The 26,849-nt window shown below is 49.3% G+C and overlaps 1 protein-coding gene across 1 annotated transcript; it reads right to left on the reverse strand.

The window, feature by feature from the left end:
- Window positions 1-4,898: 4,898 nt before the first annotated feature.
- On the reverse strand, window positions 4,899-25,593 carry SHBG (sex hormone binding globulin). Its single transcript, XM_081835733.1, has 8 exons — window positions 25,422-25,593; window positions 20,956-21,071; window positions 18,499-18,688; window positions 15,921-16,082; window positions 11,187-11,355; window positions 8,990-9,123; window positions 7,489-7,708; window positions 4,899-5,110 (listed from the first exon to the last, which is right to left on the reverse strand). The coding sequence occupies exons 1-8, from the start codon at window positions 25,521-25,523 to the stop codon at window positions 4,932-4,934; spliced, it is 1,272 nt and encodes a 423-aa protein (XP_081691859.1). The 5' UTR covers window positions 25,524-25,593; the 3' UTR covers window positions 4,899-4,931.
- Between the last annotated feature and the right edge of the window lie 1,256 nt (window positions 25,594-26,849).

A 26,849-nucleotide genomic window follows, 5' to 3' on the forward strand; every position in this document is an offset into this window, starting at 1 on the left:
AGTGGCATAGCAAGGTCAGGTGGTACCCACGGTGGAAGATTTCTTGCCCTGTCCCCCACACATTGAAATCTAGTTGGACTCCCAAGAGACTGTAAAGGTAAAGGGACCCCTGACCATTAGGTCCAATCGTGACCGACTCTGGGGTTGCGGCGCTCATCTCGCATTACTAGCCGAGGGAGCCAGCGTCCAGCTTCTGGGTCATGTGGCCAGCAGGACTAAGCCACTTCTGGCGAACCAGCGCAGCGCACAGAAACACCGTTTACCTTCCCACCAGAGTGGTACCTATTTATCTACTTGCACTTCAATGTGCTTTCGAACTGCTAGGTTGGCAGGAACAGGGACCAAGCAATGGGAGCTCACCCCGTTGTGGGGATTCGAACTGCCGACCTTCTGATCGGCAAGTCCTAGGCTCTGTGGTTTAACCCACAGCGCCACCCACGTCCCGAGACTGCGATCTACTCACAGTAAAAAAAGACTGGCTGTGATCTACATAATATAATAATAATAATAATAATAATAATAATAATAATATATTTTTATTTATACCCTGGCCTTCCTGGTTCAGCCTGGGAGTGCGGGGCTGTCAAAACGAAGCAGCGAAAAGCGTGAAACTACCCCCCTTCCCTCCCGACGGCTCAAGGTAGGCGGGAGTCGCGGGAGGGTTGCGCGCCAAATGTCACACACCCCCGGTGATGACACCTGGGGCAGACCGCGCCCACCGCACCCACCTTGCTCCACCCCTGCTCTTGCCTCCCTTCCAACGCAGGTTTCTAGACCTCATGGGCTTCGAGCTTTGCCGGCAAACGTCTGCTGGCCTTTCCAAAGCCGGGAAGTCCGGTTGGAGGGATCTGAGGTGGAAACAGAGCAGGGGATCTGTGCCCTAGATAGCTCCCGGCCTCTCCCCACAAGTCGTAGAATTCGAAGGGACAGCGAGGGTTCATCTAAGCTCGACGGTTTTGCCTCTCGGCCGGGCGAATGTGGTCCGAAAGAAAGCAGAGCAAGACTCGGGGGGGTTTTGGGCAGCGGCACCAAAAACGGGGTGTGCGGCACAGAACTAACACAAAACCTCGGCGCTCAACGAGGTTGGATTTTGGGGGCATTAACTTGTGACCCTGAATTGTCAATTACGCAGTTTGGGGGTGACGTGTGGGGTTCACAGCACTAAATTTTGGCATTGGTTTGAGGGCATCCAGAATTTTGGGGTCACACATTAACGGAGTTACTTAGAGGGGTAGCAGTTCCCTGTGGTGTGTGTGAGAGAGAATTTTTTTTTTAAAGGTACCCTTGCCCGTCCGGGCCAGTCTAGGGTTGTGCGCTCATCTCACTCTAGAGGCCGGGAGCCAGCGCTGTCCGCAGACACTTCCGGGTCACGTGGCCAGCGTGACAAGCTGCATCTGGCGAGCCAGCGCAGCACACGATAGAGGCATCCTATTTTTAAGGCACCCTCCATTTTCCTGTTGTTGGAAGGTTCCAAGAAAGTCCTTCCCGCAGCTTGAAGGTGAACCGTGGAACTCCCTGCCACCGACTCGGATGGATTTAAAAGAGGATTGGACAAATTTACGGAGGAGAGGGCTATCACCGGCTACAAGCTAGGATGTCTCTATGGTCTGCCTTCACGGTCAGAGCCGGCAATGTTTTTGAATCCCAGTTGCTGGAAACCGCAGGAGGCGAGAGGGGTCTTGTGTTCGAATCCCGCTTTCAGGTTTTCCATAATAGCCACTGTGAGAGCAGGATGCCAGTGGACTGATTCAACAGGCTCTTCTTATTTAAGGACCTGCATTAGAAATAACTGGGTGGTGTTGTTTTTTTAAAAAGCACCAAACAGCCCAGTTAATTGGGAACACTCTTGCAACAGATTTATCATTCCTATTACGTACACGGGACGCGGGTGGCGCTGTGGCTTAAACCACAGAGCCTAGGACTTACAATCAGAAGGTCGGCAGTTCGAATCCCCGCGACGGGGTGAGCTCCCGTTGCTCGGTCCCTGCTCCTGCCAACCTAGCAGTTCGAAAGCACGTCAAAGTGCAAGTAGATAAATAGGTACCACTCCGGCGGGAAGGTAAACCAAAAGCAGCTTAGTCATGCTGGCCACATGACCCAGAAGGTGTACGCCGGCTCCCTCGGCCAGTAAAGTGAGATGAGCGCCGCAACCCCAGAGTCGGCCACGACTGGACCTAAGGGTCAGGGGTCCCTTTACCTTTACTATCAAGGCTGCAACTAGCTTTTTTGGTCCCTTCGTGGTCGCCATCTTTTGTAAATAAAATCTGCCCTTCTTCCCTTATGGGGTATCCAAGAGCCCGTATAGAGTCCTTTGTTCTGGGTCCTTCTCAGGGACCCTGCACCCTGCTGCAACAGCTTGAATAAAGATCAGGCTTACTAGCCGCTTTGCTTCTCAATATTCTCTGGTTGGCCTCTGTTATTTTCTCCTACCGACAGGGAACCCACATAAGGACTCTATACGGGCTCTTGAGTACCCCATAAGGGAAGAAGGGCAGATTTCCTTACAACACTACTCTGCCACCACACACAGCCAACTCCGATTCAGGCATGCCACAAAAGTGACCATCACACGCCCTTTACATTTATGGCCTGCCTTCATGCTTAGAACTTATAACCTGCTCTCTCTTTTGGGGCCAAAGAGCGCTAAAGCACTGCATTGTGACTGGCAGATGTGGTCCAAATTATTATTATTATTATTATTATTATTATTATTATTATTATTATTATTATTATTATTATTAGAAAGCCCCACTCCAGGGTTTACTTCTGAGCAAACAGACAACATGATTGCGCTGCCTAGCTCAGGCATCCCCAAACTCAACCCTCCAGCTGTTTTTGGACTACAGTTCCCATCATCCCTGACCACTGGTCCTGTTAGCTAGGGATGATGGGAGTTGTAGTCCCAAAACAGCTGGAGGGCCCAGTTTGGGGGGTGCCCGGCCTAGCTGCAACCCTACACATCCCATTGAGAACAGCGGGGCTTACTCTTGAGTAAATAGGAGTGGGGGGGAATGATCTCCGGCGGCCCTTTGCGTCCTTTTTATAAAGTGACTCACCCCGAGGTGTTTGGCTCTCTTGAGTAGGCTTAAGTTCAGTCAAAACCAGGAGAATTTTTGACTTGTCGGGGGCAAGTTCCACACCCAGAAGGGACTGGGGAAAGATTCAGTTCAGTTTGTATTTAAAGAAGAATCTAGCTACTCCAAAAACGCTATGCAAACAGAAACACATCCATCCTTTGAAATTTGTATTTCTCTTTTTGAGTTTGCAATACAGTTCTCTCCGGCTGAGAAATGTGTACAGGAGAAATAATGTGTACATACTGTACTAAGCTAAAGTGTGAATATAAATGCATATACATAAATGTGTGTGTGTATATATATGTGTGTGTGTGTATATATATCTATATATATAAAACATATCCCCCAAAATTGCACTAAATTAGGGGAAATCGCTTTGCAAAAATGTCTATATCAAGCAAAAAAAATGTGTACATGAAAATAAATCTGCGCCAAGATGCTGGATTTCTTTTCTGTTTAAAAATGGCAGACCGCCGTAAAAATGAGAAGCACCATACTTAGGACTGGAAAAACAATAACATGAAAGTAAAGGAAGCTGAGACTGCCAGATTCAATCGCCGCCCTGTCCCTACACACAACACACACGCAAAACCTCGCACAACCGCCCACAATCACAACCGAAATCTGGTCAGGCCATTCCCAGCCACTCAGCAATCGCACAACTACGCATCGGACTGAGGCCTCGTCTGCACTGCGCATTTAAAGCAGAATCACGGCGTTTTAAACAGTCTGTCGTCGTCCCCCAAAGGATCCTGGGAGCTGTAGTTTGTTAAGGGCGCTGAGAGTTCTTAGGAGACTCCTCTGAGATGCCAGGAAACGGAATTATGGTATGTTCACATGTGTAAATACATACAATTTTTTGGCAAAGGGCGTTTAAGGAGATAACAGAAATCACTGACTTAAAGCTGACCAAAAGTCCAGAGGTTGCATTATTATCAATTTATGATGGGGCGGACAGTTCGCAGGCTATGAAGGACTTGCTCACAAATTTATTGATGGCTGCACGAATTATTATAGCTAGGAAGCGGAAGGGCCAAGGGGAATATAAAATGGAAGAATGCTATAAAGAGGTGTGGGATATAGCTATTTATAATAAAGGTAAGACAGGGAATACGCAGGAGAAATGATTTTGAGGCGATAGGGAAGGTGTTAATAGAATTTGTCAAAACGGAAAGGGGTCAAACCATCGCTAGAGGTGTCGAAATTTTGGGAGGTTGGATGGTTACAACGGAATGGCCTTGGGGGCGTGGGGTGCTCGTTTTTATCCTTATTTATTTGTGATGATTACTTTGTCAAAATAAAATTTTAAAAAAGGGGGGGAAAGAGGAGACTCCTCTGTTCATGGAGGAACCATTCGCAGAGTAGTTTAACTACCAGCTAGGGGAACTGTAAGTCGCTGAGGGGTATAGGGTCTCCTTGGAATCACAGAGTCGTAGAGTCGGAAGGGACCCCCGGAGGTCATCCAAACCAACCCCCTGCAATGCAGGATTCCCAGCTAAAGCATCCATGACAGACGGCCTTAAAACCCTCATGGAGGAGAGAGCTGTCAAAGGCTCCTTGCCACAATGGCTGTGCACTGCCCCCACAGCTGCGATAGCGACTCTCGCACTCGGATCCTGCTCATGGGCACGGCCGCCGTGAAAACAGGAAGCTTGGCTGGACAGGTGGCACCAGCATCCTGTCTCTCGTGTTCTCGGCACCCGTGGAAAACTAGATTTCCCAGGATCCCTTGGGGGGAGAAGCCGTGACTGTTGAGAGCGGCCTGGTTGTGTGTTAAATGTGCAAGGGGGGGATTAGTGAGCTGGGGGGGCAGGAGGGGGTGGTTCCATGGGAAAAGATGCGCTGACGTACGCCCTACTCCTCTTGGTCCGCCTTGGCCTGGCCTACGTCGGCTCCGGGGCAGCTGTGGGGCCAGATAGAGTTGCTTCTGGACTGCACCTCGTCGAAGTCCAGCTCATGGCCTTGAACCCGGATCCCACGCAGGCAGCCCCGGAAGAAACTCCTCTCCTGGGCCGCCGGGAATTTTTCCTGTCCTGTAATGAAACAGAAGTGGAACGGAATGGGTGGGTATCACAATGGAGGAAAGATGATTTATATGCACTTATAGGCAATGGCCAAGACAGCATCTTAAAAAGCAGAGACATCACCTTGCCAACAAAGGTCCGTATAGTTAAAGCTGTGGGTTTCCCAGTAGTGATGTATGGAAGTGAGAGCTGGATCATAAAGAAGGCTGATCGCCGAAGAATGGATGCTTTTGAATTCTGGTGCTGGAGGAGACTCAAGAGACCCATGGACTGCAAGAAGATCAAACCTCTCCATTCTAAAGTGACTGGCATGCTCTGGTCCACGGGGTCACGAAGAGTCGGACACGACTAAACAACAACAATAACAACATCCATTCTGAAGGAAATCAGCCCTGAGTGCTCACTGGAAGGACAGATCCTGAAGCTGAGGCTCCAATACTTTGGCCACCTCATGAGAAGAGAAGACTCCCTGGAAAAGACCCTGATGTTGGGAAAGATGGAGGGCGCAAGGAGAAGGGGACGACGGAGGACGAGATGATGGGACAGTGTTCTCAAAGCTACCAGCATGAGTTTGACCTAACTGCGGGAGGCAGTGGAAGACAGGAGGGCCTGGTGTGCTCTGGTCCAGGGGGCCACGAAGAGGCGGACATGACTAAAGAACAACATAGGCAATGGCATTCACCCCCCAAGACCACCTTTTTTGCAGCAGATGCCCTATTAATCAGCTGGTTGCCACCACAAGAGGGCACACAGTCAAAAACAGGTACAGGTTCTCAGACTTAATCCATTCCGGAAGTCTGTTCCAAAACCAAAGCATGTTCCAAAACCAAGGCACACTTTCCCATAGAAAGTCACGCAAAACGGATCGATCTGTTCCAGACTTTTAAAAACAACCCCTAAAACAGCAATTGAACATTTTACTCTCTAAGCAATTGAGCAAATGAATTTTACTCTCTAACGAGACCATCGATCCATAAAAGGAGTAAAAAATGCACTGCAGTCACACAACCAACAGATCAGTAGCTGAAAATAAAATAAAAAGAGCTGCAAAAATGCAAAATAAAGAGCAAAAACAGACAGATCTTGGCGTAACACTCAAAATGGAAGTGTGGCACTCAAAACGGAGCACGTTTGGCTTCCGGAAAAAGTTTGCAAACCAGAACACTTACTTCCGGGTTTGCGGCGTTTGGGTTCCAAGTTGTTTGAGTACCAAGGCGTTTGAGAACCAAGGGACCACTGTAATTTTATTTTTAAAAATTAGAGCAGGAAATAAAAGCGTGCTGGAAAACAACACACGGGTTTGGACTAGAACGGAAACAGTAAAACAGGGAGGTGGGGGAGAATTTTGCAGACCGAGGGCCACCTTTCTGCCTGGGCTGCCATGCAAGGGCCACATGGCGGTGGTGGGCGGGGCCAGAGGCAAATGTGGGCGGAGCAAGGGATGCAAATTGCACCTTTGTACACAGCTTTCTCTAGCCTCCATCCCGGCAAGGAAGGGGCCTTATGACACGCATTTCCGGCCAGGTAAAGAGGAGAGCGCAAAATATGGTCTGAAGCTCAACATCAAAAAAACGAAGATCATGGCCACTGGTCCCATCACCTCCTGGCAAATAGAAGGGGAAGAAATGGAGGCAGTGAGAGATTTTACTTTCTTGGGCTCCATGATCACTGCAGATGGTGACAGCAGCCACGAAATAAAGAGACGCCTGCTTCTTGGGAGAAAAGCAATGACAAACCTAGACAGCATCTTAAAAAGCAGAGACATCACCTTGCCAACAAAGGTCTGTATAGTTAAAGCTCTGGTTTTCCCAGTAGTGATGTATGGAAGTGAGAGCTGGACCATAAAGAAGGCTGATGGCCGAAGAATGGTTGCTTTTGAATTCTGGTGCTGGAGGAGACTCTTGAGGGTCCCATGGACTGCAAGAAGATCAAACCTCTCCATTCTGAAGGAAATCTGCCCTGAGTGCTCCCTGGAAGGACAGATCCTGAAGCTGAGGCTCCAAGACTTTGGCCGCCTCAGGAGAAGAGAAGACTCCCTGGAAAAGACCCTGATGTTGGGAAGATGGAGGGCACAAGGAGAAGGGGACGACAGAGGACGAGATGGTGGGACAGTGTTCTCGAAGCGACCAGCATGAGTTTGACCAAAGTGCGGGAGGCAGTGGGAGACAGGAGGGCCTGGCGTGCTCTGGTCCAGGGGGTCACAAAGAGGCGGACACGACTAAACGACTCAACAACAACAACAAAACCTCTCTAGGAGGATGGTAAGGGGTGCAGCCTGGGGGAAGGTTCAGAGGGCCAGGTGGAGAGGTCTGGGGGCCACATCCTGGAGCTGAGATTCCCCACCCCTTTGCAGGGGGGGCATACACATTTTTTAGGGGGACACCTACCAGGCAGCCCCCCGACGACGAGGTCCCCCTTTTCCCCCAGCCAGGTGTGCTTCAGGCTTTCGAAATCCAGTTTTGGGGTGGGCTTCGAGGTCTCTGCGTCACCCAGGCGGAGCGTGGCGTGGGACGGGGTGATGCTCAGGAGTAGGGGGGCATCCAAGCAGCCCCCCAGGGGGAAGGGCACCTGAAGGACCGTCTTGTTCCCCAGGTGAGCCGTCAGATCCTGGAGCACGAAATGGGGGGAAAGAGAAGGGCAGGAGATTAGGAACCTGGCCAGCCAAGAGAGATCTCTGGAACTCACAGACACATGACGGGCAGGAAAAAAGGTGGCTGGTGGCGAAATGTGAAGTCTCCCCAAAGGTGGGTGTCGGCTGGGGCCATGAGCAGAGATAATAATAATAATAATAATAATAATAATAATAATAATAATAATGTGGTACCTCGGGTTAAGTACTTAATTCATTCCAGAGGTCCGTTCTTAACCTGAAACTGTTCTTAACTTGAAGCACCACTTTAGCTAATGGGGCCTCCTGCTACTGCCACGCCGCCAGAGCACGATTTCTGTTCTCATCCTGAAGCAAAGTTCTTAACCCGAGGTACTATTTCTGGGTTAGCAGTCTGTAACCTGAAGCGTATGTAACCCAAGGTACCACTATAATAATAATTTATTATTTATATCCTGCCCATCTGGCTGAGTTTTTCGAGCCACTCTGGGCGGCTTCCAACAAAATATTAAAATACAATAGTCCTTGAGATATTAAAAGCTTCCCTAAACAGGGCTGCCTTCAGATGTCTCCTAAAAGTCTGGTAGTTGTTTTTTCCTTTGACATCTGGTGGGAGGGCGTTCCACAGGGCGGGCGCCACCACCGAGAAGGCCCTCTGCCTGGTTCCCTGTAACCTCACTTCCCACAGGGAGGGAACCACCAGAAAGCCCTTGGCACTGGGCCTCAGTGTCTGGCTGAGCGATGGCGATGGAGACGCTCCTTCAGGTATACCAGATTCCCCCCCAACCTACGTTTGCAGGAGGGTCGGCTCTCCCGTCCATCTTTGGCGAGATGCTTGGTGGGGTCAGACCGGAGCGATTGGTCGACAGCCAATCTGGGGTCTTCTATCCATTTTGGACTACAATTCCCATCAGTCTGAGCCAGCACACCTGTGTTGCAAGGGCTGATGGGAGAATGGCCACATTGGCCAGGGACCAGAGTGGTTTAATCACCCATCCCTCTTCCCATGGAACTCTGGGAAATGTAGTTGTAACAACTCCCAGCACCCTCAAGAAACTACAACTCCCAGAATTCTTTGGGGGGGGAGGAAGCCATGACAGTTCTCCCTGCATCAAAACTCTTTGCTTAACGTGCGGTTCACATGCGCCCCATGCTTTTTGCATTTTGTAGACCCATGTGTCCATTATTTCAGGGTCTCTGGGGTCCCGGTGTTGCTGTTTTGGGGGCCACGCCTCTTCCGTCCCCCCCTTCCTCGGGGGTCTACATGGTGCAGCCCTCACCGTGCGATGGAGGCTCAAGCGCAGGGGGAAAGCGGAGGCAGCCAGCAGGGGCGCTGATTGTGGGGCTGCCCCGATCCACATCTCCACAGTCAGGGACCAGATCTGGTTGGCAGAGATGACTCCAGTAGGGAGGCCTGGAGGGTGAGAGTTGCGGGGGGGGGGGAGAGAGAAGAGGGGGGGGTTATAAGTTTATTGAGAGTTACACAGTCCTCATTGTATCATAACTGACAGGAGAGAGAACGATTGGAACAACACACAAAAAATGGGAAGAAAAAAATATGGACAAATAATTATTGCACGCAGGAAGCTCCTGCAGCCAATCAGAAGCCCCGTCAGGAGTCCGGGTTCCAAAGAATGTTTGCAAACCAGAACACTCACTTCCGGGTTTGCGGCGTTCGGGAGCCAAAGCGTTCAAGTCACGAGGCATTCGCGAACCAAGGTAGACTCATAGGAACACCCTGAAATCTGGCAGCAGATCTCTGATTGATAGTTGATAGTATAAAGACTAAGGCTGGGCTGGATGAATCCCTAGCCGGAATTAAGATTGCCGGAAGAAATATCAACAACCTCAGATATGCAGCTGAAACAACCTTGATGGCAGAAAGTGAGGAGGAATTAAAGAACCTTTTAATGAGGGTGAAAGAGGAGAGCGCAAAATATGGTCTGAAGCTCAACTTCAAAAAAAGGAAGATCATGGCCACTGGTCCCATCACCTCCTGGCAAATAGAAGGGGAAGAAATGGAGGCAGTGAGAGATTTTACTTTCTTGGGCTCCATGGTCACTGCAGATGGTGACAGCAGTCACGAAATTAAAAGACGCCTGCTTCTTGGGAGGAAAGCAGTGACAAACCTAGACAGCATCTTAAAAAGCAGAGACATCACAAAGACATACAGAGACAAAGGTCTGTATAGTAAAAGCTGTGGTTTTCCCAGTAGTGATGTATGGAAGTGAGAGCTGGACCATAAAGAAGGCTGATCGTCGAAGAATGGATGCTTTTGAATTCTGGTGCTGGAGGAGACTCTTGAGAGTCCCATGGACTGCAAGAAGAACAGACCTCTCCATTCTGCAGGAAATCAGCCCTGAGTGCTCACTGGAAGGACAGATCGTGAAGCTGAGGCTCCAATACTTTGGCCACCTCCTGAGAAGAGAAGACTCCCTAGAAAAGACCCTGATGTTGGGAAAGATGGAGGGCACAGATGAGGAGATTTCACCCCTCCCATATCCAAGAATCGCCTGATGAGTCTGCTGATTCTCCAGAGAGGAGGAGCAGTGTGCTGCTTTCTACTTATTCAGCTCCAGCACCAAGTCAGCCAGTCAGTCAGTCAGTGTGGGGGGGGGGGGGAGAGAGAGAGAGAGAGACTGAGTGTTAGAGATCGTGTGTAGAGATAAGGTTGCTGCTAAGAGCAGCTGCAGACTCTCAGTGCAGCATTCATTTATGCTTAGACCTTTTTAGCTTTGTATATAGTTTTGTATTATAGTTGTAGTTATAGAATAAAAGAAGATATTCTACAGAGCTGCTCTCCGAGTTGTTTATACACTGCCAGACTCTGCTATACTCTGCTGTGCGACGACTGTATTGTGGAAGTGAATCCGGTGCTCACAACTTCAAGCTGTGAGTCCACAGCACTTTGACCTGTTCCTGTGTAAAAGGTGGTCTCTGGAAGTGCTACCCAGCTCGCCTAGCCCAGTTGGGGCTGAAGTGCATGAGTCCAGTTGGTGACACTGGCTCAAGGGCGATGCTGACAACAAGGAGAAGGGGAAGACGGAGGACGAGATGGTGGGACAGTGTTCTCAAAGCTACCAGCATGAGTTTGACCAAACTGTGGGAGGCAGTGGAAGACAGCAGTGCCTGGCGTGCTCTGGTCCAGGGGGTCACGAAGAGGCGGACACGACTAAACGACTCAACAACAACAACAAAGTTGTGCTGGGTGTACCACTAAGGTTCATAAGTCTAATTGCCTATAATTCAGCAACCGGGCCGCAGCCTCCCGCACTCACAGCAGCTTCCAGATTGAGTGCGAGGTCAGCCCCACAGCGATGGCATTGCGGCAGCCTGGCCTTAGGGCAACCGGTGTCAGGATTGCATCGCAATGGAAGGTCTGTGGCTTTTGCTATTCAGCTCAAGGGAACAGAGATCTAGGCTTGGGTTGCAGAACTGGGGGAGCGAGACATTCGTGGGGTCCTGCCCAACTGGTACCTGATAGGGAGAAGGTGGCCATTCCGTTCCCCGGGAAGAAACTCCCCCTGCGGATGGTGGGGAAGCAGACCTTGGTGTCTTTGTCCTCCAGGGACGTCCCTTCCAGCCACTCGGTGCTCTTGTTCAGCCAATTCCATCGCCTCATGCAGCCGTCCATGGCTGGGTTGAGCTGGAAGGGAAAGGGAGTGAAGAGGGTGAAGGGCAGGGAGAGGAAAACCAAAATTCGACAGGGACAAATACAAGGTTCTGCACTTAAGGGAGGAAAAACTAGGGGTGGAGATATAGGGTGTGAGCCCCTGTTGTAAAGAAAATCTGTTCTTTTTCCCTTATGGGGTATCCAAGAGCCCATATAGAGTCCTTAAGTGGGTTCCCTATTGGTAGGAGAAAATAACAGAGGCCAGCCAGAGAATATTGAGAAGCAAAGCAGCTAGTAAGCCTGATCTTTATTGATCTGTTGCATAAAATTCCTATCACACCCCCCAACTCAACAGCAGCACATGTGGAAAGGGATCTAGCGGTCCCAGAGGAGCGTGAGACAGCGGTGTGGTGCTACGCGCAGCGGTTCTCAACCTGTGGGTCCCCAGATGTTGTTGGACTACAACTCCCATCATCCCTAGCTAGCGAGGCCAGAGCTCAGGGATGATGGGAGTTGTAATCCAACAACATCTGGGGACTTACAGGTTGAGAAGAGCTGTGCTACGGAATAAAGAGCTATTCTAGGCTGCATCAACAGAACCCTTGTGTCCAGGTCATGGGTAGGCAAACTGAGGCCCGGGACTACAGTTCCCATCATCCCTGTCCACTGGTCCTGCTAGCTAGGGATCATGGGAGCTGTAGGCCAAAAACATCTGGAGGGCCGAGGTTGAGGAAGCCTGATCTAACCCATGGGAAGGCAAACTAAGGCCCAGGGGCCGGATCCAGCCCAATCACCTTTTTAATCCGGCCTGCGGACGGTCCAGGAATCAGTGTGTTTTTACATGAGTAGAATGTGTGCTTTTATTTAAAATGCATCTCTGGGTTATTTGTGGGGCATAGGAATTTGTTCATTTATTTATTTTTTCAAAATATAGTCCGGCCCCCCACAAGGTCTGAGGGACGGTGGACCGGCCCTCTGCTGAAAAAGTTTGCTGACTCCAAGTCAAGGGAAGTCATAATATTCCTCTACTGTGCTTTCGTCAGACCCCACCTGGAATCCTGCGTCCAGTTCTGGGAGCCACAATTTAAGAAGGATGTTGACAAGCTGGAAGATGTGCAGAGAAGGTTGACCAAGATGACCAGGGGTCTGGAAACCACGCCTGATGAGGAACGGTCGAAGGAGCTGGGTATGTTTTGATTGGAGACCAAGAGGAGATATGAGAGCCACCTTCCAATATCTGAAGGTGTATCACACGGAAAATGGAGCAAGCTTGCTTTCTCCTGCTCCGGAGGGTAGGACTCGAACCCGTGGCTTCAAGTTTCAAGAAAGGAGATTCCGACTAAATATTAGGAAGAACTTTCTGACAGCAAGAGCTGTTCGACAGGGGAACAGACTCCCTCGGGAGGTTGTGGACTCTCCTTCCTTGAAGATTTTAAAGCAGATGTTGGACGGCCATCTGTCGTTGAGATTCCTGCATTGTACGGGGTTGGACTAGATGACCGTGGGGCACATTACAAATTGCAATTCATTTCAAAATAAGCCCCCCTCTTCTGAGTGTGGGTTTTCTAGACTGATTTGCACTCCTAGTTTCATGTACCGTATTTTTCACTCCATAAGACGCACCTGACCATAAGATGCACCTAGTTTTTAGAGGAGGAAAACAAGAAAAAAATATTCTGGAGGAAAACACTGGGTGTATGATTTTTGTGGTTCATGCTGTGGCCACAGACATGTGATCTGATGGTGAATTTGGGGTGACCAATGTAAAAATCCTGAGGATCCATGGGCTTTTACCTCCCCCCTCCCAGGCAGCCTCCTCTAGCCTCCCTTATCTCTCTCCCGATCCCACCGATCAACTGTTTCCTTTCAACACTCCTTTCCCTCTTGTTTGCCTTAGTGTCTTTTCCTTAACTGGAGCAGTTTTTTGCTCCTCCTTTTCTTCTAATTTCTCTCCTTATTGCTTTAGTCTTCCTGTTTCCCCCCCTTTGCAAGTTTGCTGTCTTTACCTTCCCCCTCCCAGGCAGCCTCCTTTATCTCTAGTGCCCCTTATCTCTCTCCCCGATTGGGCGAACGATCAGCGGCTTTGTTTCAGCACCCACTTCCCTCTTTCCCTGGGCAATTCGGCTCCAGGGACCACGCATTCGCTCCATAAGACACACAGACATTTCCCCTTACATTTTAGGAAGAAAAAAGTGCATCTTATGGAGCAAAAAATACGGTAATCTATTTCCCCCCCACACATATATTTGTGGGTCTGTTGTGATAGGCCAGGGGTCAGCAACCTTTTTCAGCCGTGGGCTGGTCCACTGTCCCTCCGACCTTGTGGGGGCCAGACTATATTTTGGAGGGGGGGGGAATGAACAAATTCCTATGCCCCACAAATAACCCAGACATGCATTTTAAATATAAGGACACATTCTACTCATGTAAAAACACGCTGATTCCGGGACTGTCCGTGGGCTGGAATGAGAAGGCGATTGGGCCGGATCCGGCCCCCGGGCCTTAGGTTGCCTACCCCTGCGATAGACAGCTGTCTCTCGTACCCAGCTAAGTTGCCGGAGGAAACTGTGTTTTGGTTTGCACTGTAGAGATTAAGGGATGTTATTGCCATTGAGATTTCTTTGCCTGAGGCTGCAGTTAATTCTGTTTCTGTGGAGACAGCCGGGGCGACAGAAATTCAAACCTGACTTCTGCTGCTTCGATGGTACGTGAGGAGATTTGTTATGACGCTTTAGTACAATTATAACGTTTAACCGTATAACTGCTGCTAAGATTGTAAAAGCTAAAATTTGGGGAGCGGGGGTACAGGGCGTATTTCCTGCTATATCTGAATAGATGGAGAAAATGTGGTCCATTTGATTAAACTGAATTACGACGAAAGAATACATATAAACCAGCCTCGCGGGATTATGAATCATCTAGCCCAGGGGTCAGCAACCTTTTTCAGCAGGGGGCCGGTCCACTGTCCCTCAGACCTTGTGGGGGGCCGGACTAAATTTTGAAAAAAAGTATGAACGAATTCCTATGCCCCACAAATAACCCAGAGATGCCTTTTAAATAAAAGGACACATTCTACTCATGTAAAAACATGCTGATTCCCGGACTGTCCACGGGCTGAATTGAGAAGGTGATTGGGCCGGATCCGGCCCCTGGGCCTTAGTTTGCCTACCCCTGATCTAGCCCAACTCCCTACAATGCAGGAATCTTTTGCCCGACGTGGATCTCGAACCCACAACTCCGAAATGTTCCACCGGCTGAGCTATGGAAAAAGGGGTATTTTTTGTATTGTTTTAGAAGAGCAAGTTCAACGATAACGTCCAACCTTGCGCTGAAACCATAGTTCTCCATGCGATTTGTCCTGGGTTTATTTTGTTTAATAAAATAAATAAACATTAAACTGACAGGAATGGTGGGTTCTTGCATGCTGCCCTGGGATCTGTTTGGAAGAAGAACGGTATAGGATTCTTAGAAACCATCCATCCATCAAACAGGGGCTCTATCCATGTGAAGGACAGGTGTGCAGCCTGGGAGTCATTCTGGACTCACCGCTGTCCATGGAGGCGAAGGTCAATTCTGTGTCCAGGGCGGCTGTCTGCCAGCTCCACCTGGTACGCAGGATGAGACCCTCCCTGCCCGCAGACTGTCTCGCCAGAGTAGCGCATGCTCTGGTTATCTCCTGCCTGGACTACTGCAATGCGCTCTATGTGGGGCTACCTTTGAAGGTGACCCGGAAACTGCAATTAATCCAGAATGTGGCAGCTAGGCTGGGGACTGGGGGACCACATAACACCGGTCCTGAGAGATCTGCATTGGCTCCCAGTACGTTTCCAAGCACAATTCAAAGTGTTGGTGCTGACCTTGAAAGCCCCAAACGGCCTCAAAGGCCCAGTAGACCTGAAGGAGCGTCTCCACCCCCATCGTTCTGCCCGGACACTGAGATCCAGCGCCGAGGGCCTTCTGGCGGTTCCCTCCCTGCGAGAAGCCCAGTTACAGGGAACCAGGCAGAGGGCCTTCTCGGTGGTGGCGCCCGTCCTGTGGAACTCCCTCCCACCAGATGGTCAAAGAGAAAAACAACTACCAAACTTTTAGAAGACATCTGAAGGCAGCCCTGTTTAGGGAAGCTTTTAATGTTTGAGGCATTACTGTATTTTAATATTGTGTTGGAAGCCGCCCTGAGTGGCTGGGGAAGCCCAGCCAGATGGGTGGGGTATAAATAATAAATAAATTATTATTATTATTATTATTATTATTATTATTATTATTATTAGTGACCTGGTGTTCTTTCTAACCTCCACCACCAGAGGGAGCCAGGTTCACCATCTGGGAGGGCAGGGGGCAGCCTCCCAATATTTTCAAGAAGCACCCCCCCCCCAATTCCACAGCGATGCTTGGCACTGCGAGAGGACCGGTCTCCAGCTATTGCAGCCCCAACAAACCGTTCCGCTCTATGCTGCCGGAGATGGGGGGGGTCCTGATGCAGAAACAGTGCCCTCTAGCGCCACCTACTGTTGGCTCCTCCAACCATACCTGTGCCAAGGAGCTCCAGCCCCCACCTGCAGCCCCTTCTAGCATACAAGGAAGGGGACAGGCTCTCTTACTGGGACAAGGAGCTCCTCCGTGGGGATCAGCAAGCCCCCAACGCCAATGCGCAGGGCGAAGACAGGGGCCTCCACAATGGCTTCGGAGACGTGGTTGAGGGTCAGCTGGTCAACGCCGTCCACCGCCAGCAGGACACTGTGCCCCTCGTTCTTCGCCATGATCTGTCGGGCAGAGCGGAGAGACGTTAGGAACAGGAAAGGCTCACAATTTCCCCTTCCTTGTCTCTCTACTCTGGCAGGAACATGGGCAAGCATTCAGCGGTTGATATCATACAGGCACATCGCTCTGCAAGCTCAAGAAGAGTGCTGGGGTTTTCTGTTTTCCTCCTCCCTCCACACTCCTTTCCCTCTCGTGTCGTGTCTTCCACACGGGAGGCTTAATATGACAAACAGGCCCGCAAACGGGTTTTTTTGTTTGTTTTTTTAACGTGGCAGGTTTCCCCCAGAAAAAGGGAGGTCTGAATTAAAGCACAGATGGGGAGAGAGATATGGACTGGAATGTCAGTTGTGACATGCAGACGCTACACAGAATTCACACGTGGGCGTGAAAGGCAAAGATCCTGTTATGTACTGAGTTGAATAGGATCCAAACTGCAGCAGTCTGATTGGTCCTAGAACAATAGGATTCAGAATGCAGCAGTCTGATTGGTCCTAGAACAATAGGATTCAGAATGCAGCAGTCTGATTGGTCCTAGAACAATGCAGCAGTATGATTGGTCGGCAGGAGCCACCCAATCCAGCTCCTGATGCAAGTGAATCCACAACCTGATTGGCCTACAGGAGAATTCCGGAATTAGCCAATCACGTGCAGCCCATTGTGTAAATAATGTATATAAAGCAGATACTTTGAGGGGACTTTCGTTCCCTCCTCACCACTATGAGCTGAATAAAGAGCACGAAATCCACTCTCGACTCAGAGTATATTTCAGATCCCATCTCAAAAACAGACAAAAAAAGTGAAAGCAGCTTGAGATTGTAAGATTGAGAGCAGGGAGTGCTTTGCCACTGACATCTCTGGGAGCCCCCTTTCTCCCTGAAGAGCGGAACAAAAGCGCTCTGATTTTAATGTGAACAATGCCCTTCAATGCGCTTTAGTGTTGCTCAATTAACACAGAGGCTTTTTGAGCAGAAGCCAATAGCCAAGGGGCTGTGTTTATTGGGGTGTTTGGAAGGGGCCAAGCTGCCTTATTCAGAGTCTGGTAAATTGTCTACACACTGACTGCAGATTTCTGGGGTTTCAGCCGAGACCACTCCCAGGCCTACTTGCAGTTCTCAGGAACTGAACCTGGGACCCAGATGCTCTCGCACGGAGCTACAGCCCTCCCCCTTCCTTTAGATCAGAGTTTCCCAAAATGGATGGCACCTAAACAACCGAGCCTCTTGGGCTTGCCGATCAGAAGGTTGGCGGTTCGAATCCCCGTGACGGGGTGAGCTCCCGTTGCTCGGTCCCTGCTCCTGCCAACCTAGCAGTTCGAAAGCACGCCAAAAATGCTAGTATAGTGGTACCTCTGGTTGCGAACAGGATCCGTTCCAGAGCTCCGTTCACAACATGAGCAGAACGCAACCCGTGTCTGCGGGTGCACTGGTCGTGATTCACCGCATGACGTCATTTTGAGCGTCTGCGCATGCGCGAGCGGCGAAACCCGGAAGTGACCCTTTCCGGTACTTCTGGGTCGCCGCAGGACGCAAACTGAAAAGATTTAACCTGAAGCAAATGTAACAAAAGGTATGACTGTAGATAAATAGGTACCAGTCTGGGGGGAAGGTAACCGGTGTTTCCATGCGCTGCTCTGGTTCACCAGAAGTGGCTTAGTCCTGCTGGCCACATGACCCACAAGCTGTACGCCGGCTCTCTCGACCAATAAAGCGAGATGAGCGCCGCAACCCCAGAGTCGGTCACGACTGGACCTAATGGTCAGGGATCCCTTTACCTTTACTAACCACTACACCTTAGATATTGACACACAGAGGCCCTCCTATCCCATCCCTTTAACAGTGCTCAATCAATCAATCATTTTATTTGCATGCCGCCTTTCCAAAGTTAAAGGTAAAGGGACCCCTGACCGATAGGTCCAGTCGTGGCCGACTCTGAGGTTGCGGCGCTCATCTCGCTTTATTGGCCGAGGGAGCCAGTGTACAGCTTCCGGGTCATGTGGCCAGCAGGACTAAGCCACTTCTGGCGAACCAGAGCAGCGCACAGAAACGCCGTTTACCTTCCCGCTGGAGTGGTACCTATTTATCTACTTGCGCTTTGACGTGCTTTCGAACTGCTAGGTTGGCAGGAGCAGGGACCGAGCAACGGGAGCTCTGTCCTTTCCCGTCAGGGGTCCTTTACCGTCACCTGAACAAGTGTGGGGTTGGTTTATGAAGCCAATGGGTCAGGAGCTTCTAATAGTTTGGGGAGTGCCAGTTTAGGTCCTCCCTGGCACCTCCCAGCCCGAGACCACATATGGGTCCTGCCCCAATATTTTGGGGCATTTCAGAGGGGTCTGTTTGTGCAGAGCGAGTTGCGTCTTCATCTACCTAAACTTTGCATCTGTCACAGGAACACACACAAACACATACACACACCCCGTACCCGATGCCACTGGCCGTCGTCGAGGCGCCGCCCCCCGGAAACGGTGACGTTCGTCAAGGTGTTGTGGATCTGGATTTCGGGCTTCCCGTTGCGCAGAGCCAGGAGGAACCAGTTGACTCCGGGGCTCATGTCCCCGTAGAAGATCACGCCTTCCGGGTCGAAAGTGCGGAAGTCGAAATAGGAGGTGGCACTGGGGAGACGGAATCAGAAGCTGCTGAGATCAGCCAGGCCCCACTTAATCCCAGAATGGTAGAGTTGGGCGGGACCTCTGAGGGTCATCTAGACCAACCCCCGAAATGCAGGAAGCTTTTCAATGTTTAATGATTTATTGTATTTTTATGTGTTGGAAGCTGCCCAGAGTGGCTGCAGCAACCTAGTCAGATAGATGGGGCACAAATATTATTATTATTATTATTATTATTATTATTATTATTATTATTAAACTCCCAAACCAATTAATAATAATAATAATAATAATGTTGGTTCGGAAGTTATCTCAACTCTAAAATTCCCCTCCTTTGTTTTCTTGGTTGTTGTTTTATTTTTTAAGAAGGGTTGTTCCCAGGCAGGCAGAAATCCAACTGGCGAAGCAAACCACACGAAGCTGCCTCTTTCAGAGTCAGATCATTGGCCCATCTCTAAGTATTGCCTCTTCTGACTGGCGTCCCTAACTGAGAGATATTTACCGTATTCCCTGCCGTCCTTTAATGAGAGGGGCCAAAATCTGAACAAGCGACTTCTTGTGCAAAGACTCTGCCTTATGGAGAGCGATATCTACCTCAGTACAGTATTGTGTACACCAACCCGCAGCCCAGTTTTTCTCAGAGTTTTTCAGGCAGGGAGTCCTTTCCCAGCCCTCAGGGGTTGAACCTGGGACATTCTGTCTGATGCTCTACCACTTGTGCGACGGCCTGACCCCACCCCATATCAGTTCATCTTTGGGGCAAAAGATACTGCACCCGTTGAATTTCCGCCTGTTTTTCTTGCCCTTGTTAAAGCCACAGAGGTGCTTTCCTGCCCCCCAGTCCCTAGTTCTGTTTCCTAGTTCTGCTGGATCTCTCAGTGGCCTTTGATACCATCGACCATAACATCCTTCTGGACCGTCTAGAGGGGCTGGGAGCTGGGGGCACTGTCATACAGTGGTTTCGCTCCTTCCTCCTGGGCCGTGTTCAGAAAGTGGTGGGGGGGTTAGTGTTCAGACCCCTGGGCCCTCACTTGTGGGGTGCCTCAGGGTTCCGTCCTCTCCCCCATGCTTTTTAACATCTATATGAAGCCGCTGGGAGAGATCATCAGGGGGTTTGGACTGGGTGTCCATCAATATGCAGATGACACCCAGCTCTACCTCTCTTTCAAATCAGAACCAGTGAAGGCGGTGAAGGTCCTGTGTGAGTGTCTGGAGGCAGTTGCAGGATGGATGGCGGCTAACAGATTGAGGTTGAATCCTGACAAGACAGAAGTACTGTTTTTGGAGGATAGGGGGCGAGCAGGTCTGGAGGACTCCCTGGTCCTGAATGGGGTAACTGTGCCCCTGAAGGACCAGGTGCGCAGCCTGGGAGTCATTTTGGACTCACCGCTGTCCATGGAGGTGCAGGTTAATTCTGTGTACAGGGCGCCTGTCTACCAGCTCCATCTGGTATGCAGGATGAGACCCTCCCTGCCCGCAGACTGTCTCGCCAGAGGGGTGCATGCTCTAGTTATCTCCCGCTTGGACTACTGCAATGCGCTCTACGTGGGGCTACCTTCGAAGGTGATCCGGAAATTGCAACTAATCCAGAATGCGGCAGCTAGACTGGTGACTGGGAGTGGCTGCCAAGACCACATGCCGGTCCTGAGAGATCTGCATTGGCTCCCAGTATGTTTCCAAGCACGATTCAAAGTGTTGGTGCTGACCTTGGAAGCCCTGAACAGCCTCAAAGGCCCAGTATCCCTGAAGGAGCGTCTCCACCCCCATCATTCTACCCGGACGCTGAGGTCCAGCTCCGAGGGCCTTCTGGTGGTTCCCTCATTGCGAGAAGTGAGGTTACAGGGAACCAGACGGAGGGCCTTCTCGGTAGTGGCGCCCGTCCTGTGGAACGCCCTCCCACCAGATGTGAAGGAAAGAAGCAGCTATCTTCTTTTTAAAAGACATCTGAAGGCAGCCCTGTTTAGGGAAGTTTTTAAAATTTAATGCTGTATTGTTTTTAACACTAGATTGGGAGCCGCCCAGAGTGGCTGGGGAAACTCAGCCAGATGGGCGGGGTATAAATAAATTATTATTATTATTATTATTCCACCAGTTTTATAAACACACTGAAAATCCAGAAACTTTCTCAGGTTCTCAGGTTTTTTCCTTCTTTTCCTAATTTCAGTGGGCGGTGGGGTTTTGACAAGAAATTTTCCGCCCCGGGCACCCCCTGACCTTGCTATGCCACTGCCCCGATGGCTCTCAGGACCTCGCAGCGTGACTCAGGCACTTACCTTGTCACCGTACGCGGATCAATGACCAATGTGGCCGTCGGGGAGGGGTCTCCCCATCTCTGCCCAACATTCAAAGCACCTGCCTCTCCAGAGACGGACTGGAAGCACTGGCCGTACTGGGGGAAAAGATATAACGGCCATTTACCATCATTGGCCACTAGGTGACAGCACCGACCCGGAAAAGAAATAGGGAACGGGTGAATTACCAGAACTGACCGGTAGGTGCTGCTGCTGCTGCTGCAAATAAAGAATATTCCACAGTTCATTACACCTCAGCACCACAAGGTGGCGCTGTTGCCCCGTTAAAATTTAATACATATTTTTTCCCCTGCGTAAACTGCTTTAGAAAGCCAATTGTAATTAATTAATAGCAGGGCTCGTTTTCGGTGCAGCTCGGAGCCATTGTCAATTCGGCATTTCTTTCTTGCGCTGGCGTCTCGTGGGAATGAAATCTGGATTCCGCGGGGGAAGAAAAATAACTCTTGGAAGCAGAATTACGTCTTATTTACTTTAAATAAATAAATTAGGAGCTGCAATAGACGCCTTATTTACCCACCTACCCGGAAGGGGGCTTCTACGCCTTTAAATTGTGCAATAGGCAGAATTTCAACCTATAAAGCTTCGGTCAGCAGGATGTGGAGGTGGCGGGTTTCACCTGTTGAATTTCTGCCTGTAGCCCAGCTGTGAAAGGCCCTGGGGCCCTATAATACACTCGCCACTCAAACAGAGGCCACTAGATGTAAGTCAATCGAAGCCCCTTCCTGCTGTGCGGATGAGCAGTTATACTGTATTAGCTGTAAGGCTATTATTATTATTATTATTAAATATTTATTTATTTATTTATTTATATAAATATTTATTAAAATTTTTGAATACAAATACACAAATAATAAACAACCTTACTTATATCATAACGTGGTTTCATCGCTTCTTTGGACTCCCTCACGTCTCCCGCTCCCATTTACATCGTAAAAAGGTTTTTCCAAGCAAATTATCAACTTGTTTACGATCTTATATCCACTCATTTAAATATAATCTAGCAATTCTCCAAAAAATTTATGTTTTCTTTAATCTCACTTATCATCAAATTCAAATCTAATTTAGTGGTGGCCAATTTTTTATAATCTAGCATCCTTCTTAACATTCAACCAAATTACAATGTTTTTGTAGATACGTCTTAAATTTCTTCCAGTCTTCCTCAATCCTCTCTTCTCCCAGGTCTCGGATTCTGCCAGTCATCTCGGCCAGTTGCATATAGTCCATCAGCTGCATCTGCCACTCTTCCAGTGTGGGTAGATCTTGAGTTTTCCAGTTTTTAGCGATGAGTATCCTTGCTGCCGTTGTTGCATACATAAAAAATGTTCGGTCCTTCTTTAGCACCTTCTGGCCGACAATACCCAGAAGGAAGGCCTCTGGTTTCTTAGTGAAGGTATACTTAAATACCTTTTTCAGCTCATTATATATCATTTCCCAGAAGGCCTTCACTTTAGGGCATGTCCACCAGAGGTGAAAGAATGTTCCTTCATTTTCTTTACATTTCCAACATTTATTATCAGACGAATGGTATATTTTGGCAAGTTTAACTGGGGTCATGTACCATCTATATATCATTTTCATTACATTTTCCTTCAGAGCATTACATGCGGTGAAGTTCAGCCCAGTGGTCCACAACCTTTCCCAGTCCTCAAACATAATGTTATGCCCAATGTCCTGTGCCCACTTTATCATAGCCGATTTAACCATTTCGTCTTGTGTATTCCATTTTAACAGCAAGTTATACATTCTAGATAGTACCTTAGTCTTTGGTTCTAACAATTCTGTTTCTAACTTCGATTTCTCCACCTGGAACCCTAACTTTTTATTATTATTAAAGATTTAAAGGTAAAGGTAAAGAGACCCCTGACCTTTAGGTCCAGTCGTGGCCGACTCTGGGGTTTCGGCGCTCATCTTGCTTTACTGGCCGAGGGAGCCGGTGTACAGCTTCCGGGTCATGTGGCCAGCAGGACTAAGCCGCTTCTGGCGAAACCAGAGCAGCGCACGGAAACGCCGTTTACCTTCCCGCCGGAGTGGTACCTATTTATCTACTTGCACTTTGACGTGCTTTTGAACTGCTAGGTGGGCAGGAGCTGGGACCGAGCAACGGGAGCTCACCCCGTGGCGGGGATTCGAACCGCCGACCTTCTGACTGGCAAGTCCTAGGCTCTGTGGTTTAACCCACAACGGCACCCGCAATTTATTACTTTACAAAAATACATGCATTGCATTTTCTACAGATCAGTTTCACTTGTTGCGAGAGGTTAGTGTTGCATGCAGTATTGGGTTGGGAAGAAAAGGGGAGGAACTAGGGAGAGGGACACAAGACCCAAACTTTTCTTCCTCTCCTTCTTCTTCTTCTTCTTCTTCTTCTTCTTCTTCATCTTCATCTTCATCTTCATCTTCATCTTCATCTTCATCTCTCAGGAATTAAAATGTTGGCACTCTCGAAGGAGGCCTGAACCAACAGAGACAACTTCCTGGGACCTCTGCTTCAGCCCTAATTTCCTCTTCTTTTTATTATTGAGTAATGTTATCATTATCTTTAAAATTAAATTGTGTGTGGGGGGGGGAATCTATCAGTGTCCGTCCCCCCCTCCCACCCTTTCATCATTACCATCACTATTTTTTACTATTTCACCTTATTGCCTTTGCTATTGTTGTTTTTCTTTTCTTTTCCCCTTTTTTTGTTTGTTGCTTTTAAAGACACACACACACAACGAAACAGATTATTTAATAACAATATATTTTTCCTTCCCCTCATCCTCCCAAAGGGTTTTTTTATATACCCTTTTTATTTTTACTTTTATTATTTTATATAGGTAGGTAGGTAGTACTTCAACATTTTTAGTTCTTTCTTTCCTTCCTTCCTTCTTTCTTTCTTTCTTTCTTTCTTTCTTTCTTTCCTTCCTTCCTTCCTTCCTTCCTTCCTTCCTTCCTTCTTTCCTTCCTTCCTTCTTTCTTTCTTTCTTTCCTTCCTTCCTTCCTTCCTTCCTTCCTTCCTTCCTTCCTTCCTTCTTTCCTTCCTTCTTTCTTTCTTTCTTTCTTTCTTTCTTTCTTTCTTTCTTTCCTTCCTTCCTTCCTTCCTTCCTTCCTTCCTTCCTTCTTTCCTTCTTTCTTTCTTTCTTTCTTTCTTTCTTTCCTTCCTTCCTTCCTTCCTTCCTTCCTTCCTTCCTTCCTTCTTTCCTTCTTTCTTTCTTTCTTTCTTTCTTTCTTTCTTTCTCTTCCTTCCTTCCTTCCTTCCTCCCTTCCTTCCTCCCTCCCTCCCTCCCTCCCTCCTCTCTGTTTCCTTCTCTCCCCCTCCCTCCCTCCTCTCTGTTTCCTTCTCTCCCCCTCCCTCCCTCCTCTCTGTTTCCTTCTCTCCCCCTCCCTCCCTCCTCTCTGTTTCCTTCTCTCCCCACCCACAAAGCTGTAAGGCGATTATTATTTCAAAAAATAAACACAGTGTGTTTTTGTTTGTTATGACGGCATGTATTTTTGTCTTTTTATATTGTAAACTGCCCAGATGAAGAGCACCATAGCTATGAAAGGGGTTAGGAGCCCCTGTCAGAAAAAAATATATATATGGCAGGGACCAAGTAATTCAGTTCTTTACTTTCAAAATATTAGGTGACCTGTGGGGTGGGAAACCCTTCCCAAACTCTAAAAACTAATTTCCCATCACCCACTGCTTCTCCATTTCAGGGAGGAAACTACAAACCCCATGATGCTTTGCGAAGGCAGCCTCCAGGGAAAACTTCACCTGTTGAGCTCCTGCCTGCGGCGCAGTTGCGAAAAGGCGCCAGGGATTTTGTGAGGGCAGAGCAATCATTTCACGAAGGATATTTATTTCCCATGCCTCTCTTCTTTAAAGAGAGCTTACCCCCGCCCCCCATCCTACGAGCCGGACATTGTTTTCCCTGGCGCTGCTGTAGGCACTCTGGACATGCTCAGAGGTATCTCCAGCACGAAATGCCCCCGAGGCTGAACCCAAAGCGTCAGCGGGAGATGTGGGGCTGAACGCAGCCCACCCGGAGCCCAGTCTCCTGTCTGGGAAGGAGGAGGAGTCCGCCACTCCCATCAGAAGAATCCTGTGGCAGGGAGTTCCACAGTTTAACTGCACAAAAGAGGACTTCCTTTGGCCTGGCCTGACTCTTCCAACGCTCACCTTCATCATACACCCACAAGTTCTAGTGGGAGGGAGGAAATTCACCAGGCCAGGCTTACTTTTATAAACGTTGCGCCATCCTATGACGCAGACGACGTTTCCCCTGCTTCCGGCGTTGCTGCAAGCCCTCTGGACGTGCTCAGAGGGCTCTCCTGTGCAAAACGCCCCGAGGCCGAATCCAGGCACGGCTGGGGTATACGGGACCCAGGTGTGCCCCCCAAAATCTTCTGAACACCCCTATCCCAGACAGTTGCTCCCCGGTACCCGGCAAAGCTCCCCGACTCACCTTGGGAACGTGGCCCCCCAAGATCTCCTGCAGCCCCTCCCCGGCCGCCCGAGAGGGTCCTGAGACCACCAGGAGGACCAGCCAAGGCCAGATGGGGATCATGTCAACGGAGGGTGTCAAGATGCAGCGGCGTCTGGCAGAGACTGCAGCCGCGAGCCGGGATATGCGGTGGGCAAACAGCGACGATTCTGCACTGTCAGGAAAGGTTGTTGACATAAACTCGTCGGGTCAAGGCTTGCGTGGACGCAGCAGAAATCCATGGGGGCAGGGAGACGGGGTTTGGGGGGCCGGAGCCTGAGCCCGGCTCTCTGGAGTTCCTCTGCACATCCAAGTGTGCTCCTGTATCCTCCATCTGTGATAGGAATTTTATGGTCTTAGCTATATGGTAATGTTCATAAGTGTACCAACCAAGCACATACATAGATCAGCACAGGAAGGCCAACCTGGAACCATTTTGATTTATAAACTGAGCAAATGTTTTCTCTGCAGGGTCAAACTGGAAAAGCCTCCCCATTGTCTTTTCCTTCACAAATCCTGTCTTAAGGGTATGTCTGTGTTTGAATAGGGTGTGAGCCTGTGACCTGGCCCAGGAACTAAGTATTTATCACTACAAAAGACTGGCCAGGCTCCCCAGGCAATCCAATCAAGTAACCTACCAGACAGGAGATAAACAACAACAGAAGAAAAACAATATTAAAAATTCTGTTTTAGACCGCCTTTTCTGTGATGTATGTATGATGTTTCTGGGGGTGGTCTTGATCTACAGGGTGGCAATTTCAAAAGTCTTTATAAGGCCTTGCGCGCCATTTTTCGGGGTCCCTCCTCTCTCCTGCATGTGAGGGGAGCACCCCGTTGCAACAGATCAATAAAGATCAGGCTTACTAGCTGCTTTGCTTCTCAATATTCTCTGGTTGGCCTCTGTTATCTTCTCCTACCAATAGGGAACCTATGTAAGGACTCCATATGGGCTCTTGGGAAAAGGGCATTTTTTGTTTACAACATCATCACATCCAGATGCGCTCCTGCATCCTCCATCTCGGTTCCAAAAGTTGCCAACCTGGACCCATCTTCTCCGTTCGCCAGCCTCTCAGGACCACGGCGTTTCTTTCCCTTTGTTCTAAATTGTTTTATTTGAACAGACGATAGGAGAGGTAAGCCTTCTCCAAGCTTCGAAGCAAAAAGAAGGGGAGCTTTTGCCAAAGAAGAAACAAGGCCTCTCTCTTTTCTTGCAAGCCAAAGAGCTCCTTTGCAAAGATGCGCTTTGCAAGAAGCTCGTTTGGAGAGCCGGCGGCGGCACGATAAAACGCCGCAAGGCCCACAACTGCAATCTTGTAATGGCAAGCAGCTGTGTCGCAAGGCCTCCTCGCACAACAAAAGCAAAAGATGCTCCATTTAAGGCAAGCCTCACTCCATGCCCCATATGGGATG

This window comes from Podarcis erhardii, assembly GCF_964252035.2.
Source record: "Podarcis erhardii genome assembly, chromosome: 13".
Classification (NCBI taxonomy): domain Eukaryota; kingdom Metazoa; phylum Chordata; class Lepidosauria; order Squamata; family Lacertidae; genus Podarcis; species Podarcis erhardii.

Coding starts and splice junctions, on each gene's coding strand:
- SHBG (XM_081835733.1), bottom strand. CDS start 25,523: ATGATCCCCATCTGGCCTTGGCTGGTCCTCCTGGTGGTCTCAGGACCC. Junction 16,083..18,498: donor ACGACGGCCAGTGGCATCGG/GTACGGGGTGTG, acceptor TCTGCCCGACAG/ATCATGGCGAAGAACGAGGG. Junction 5,111..7,488: donor CGTCGTCGGGGGGCTGCCTG/GTAGGTGTCCCC, acceptor GTTTCATTACAG/GACAGGAAAAATTCCCGGCG.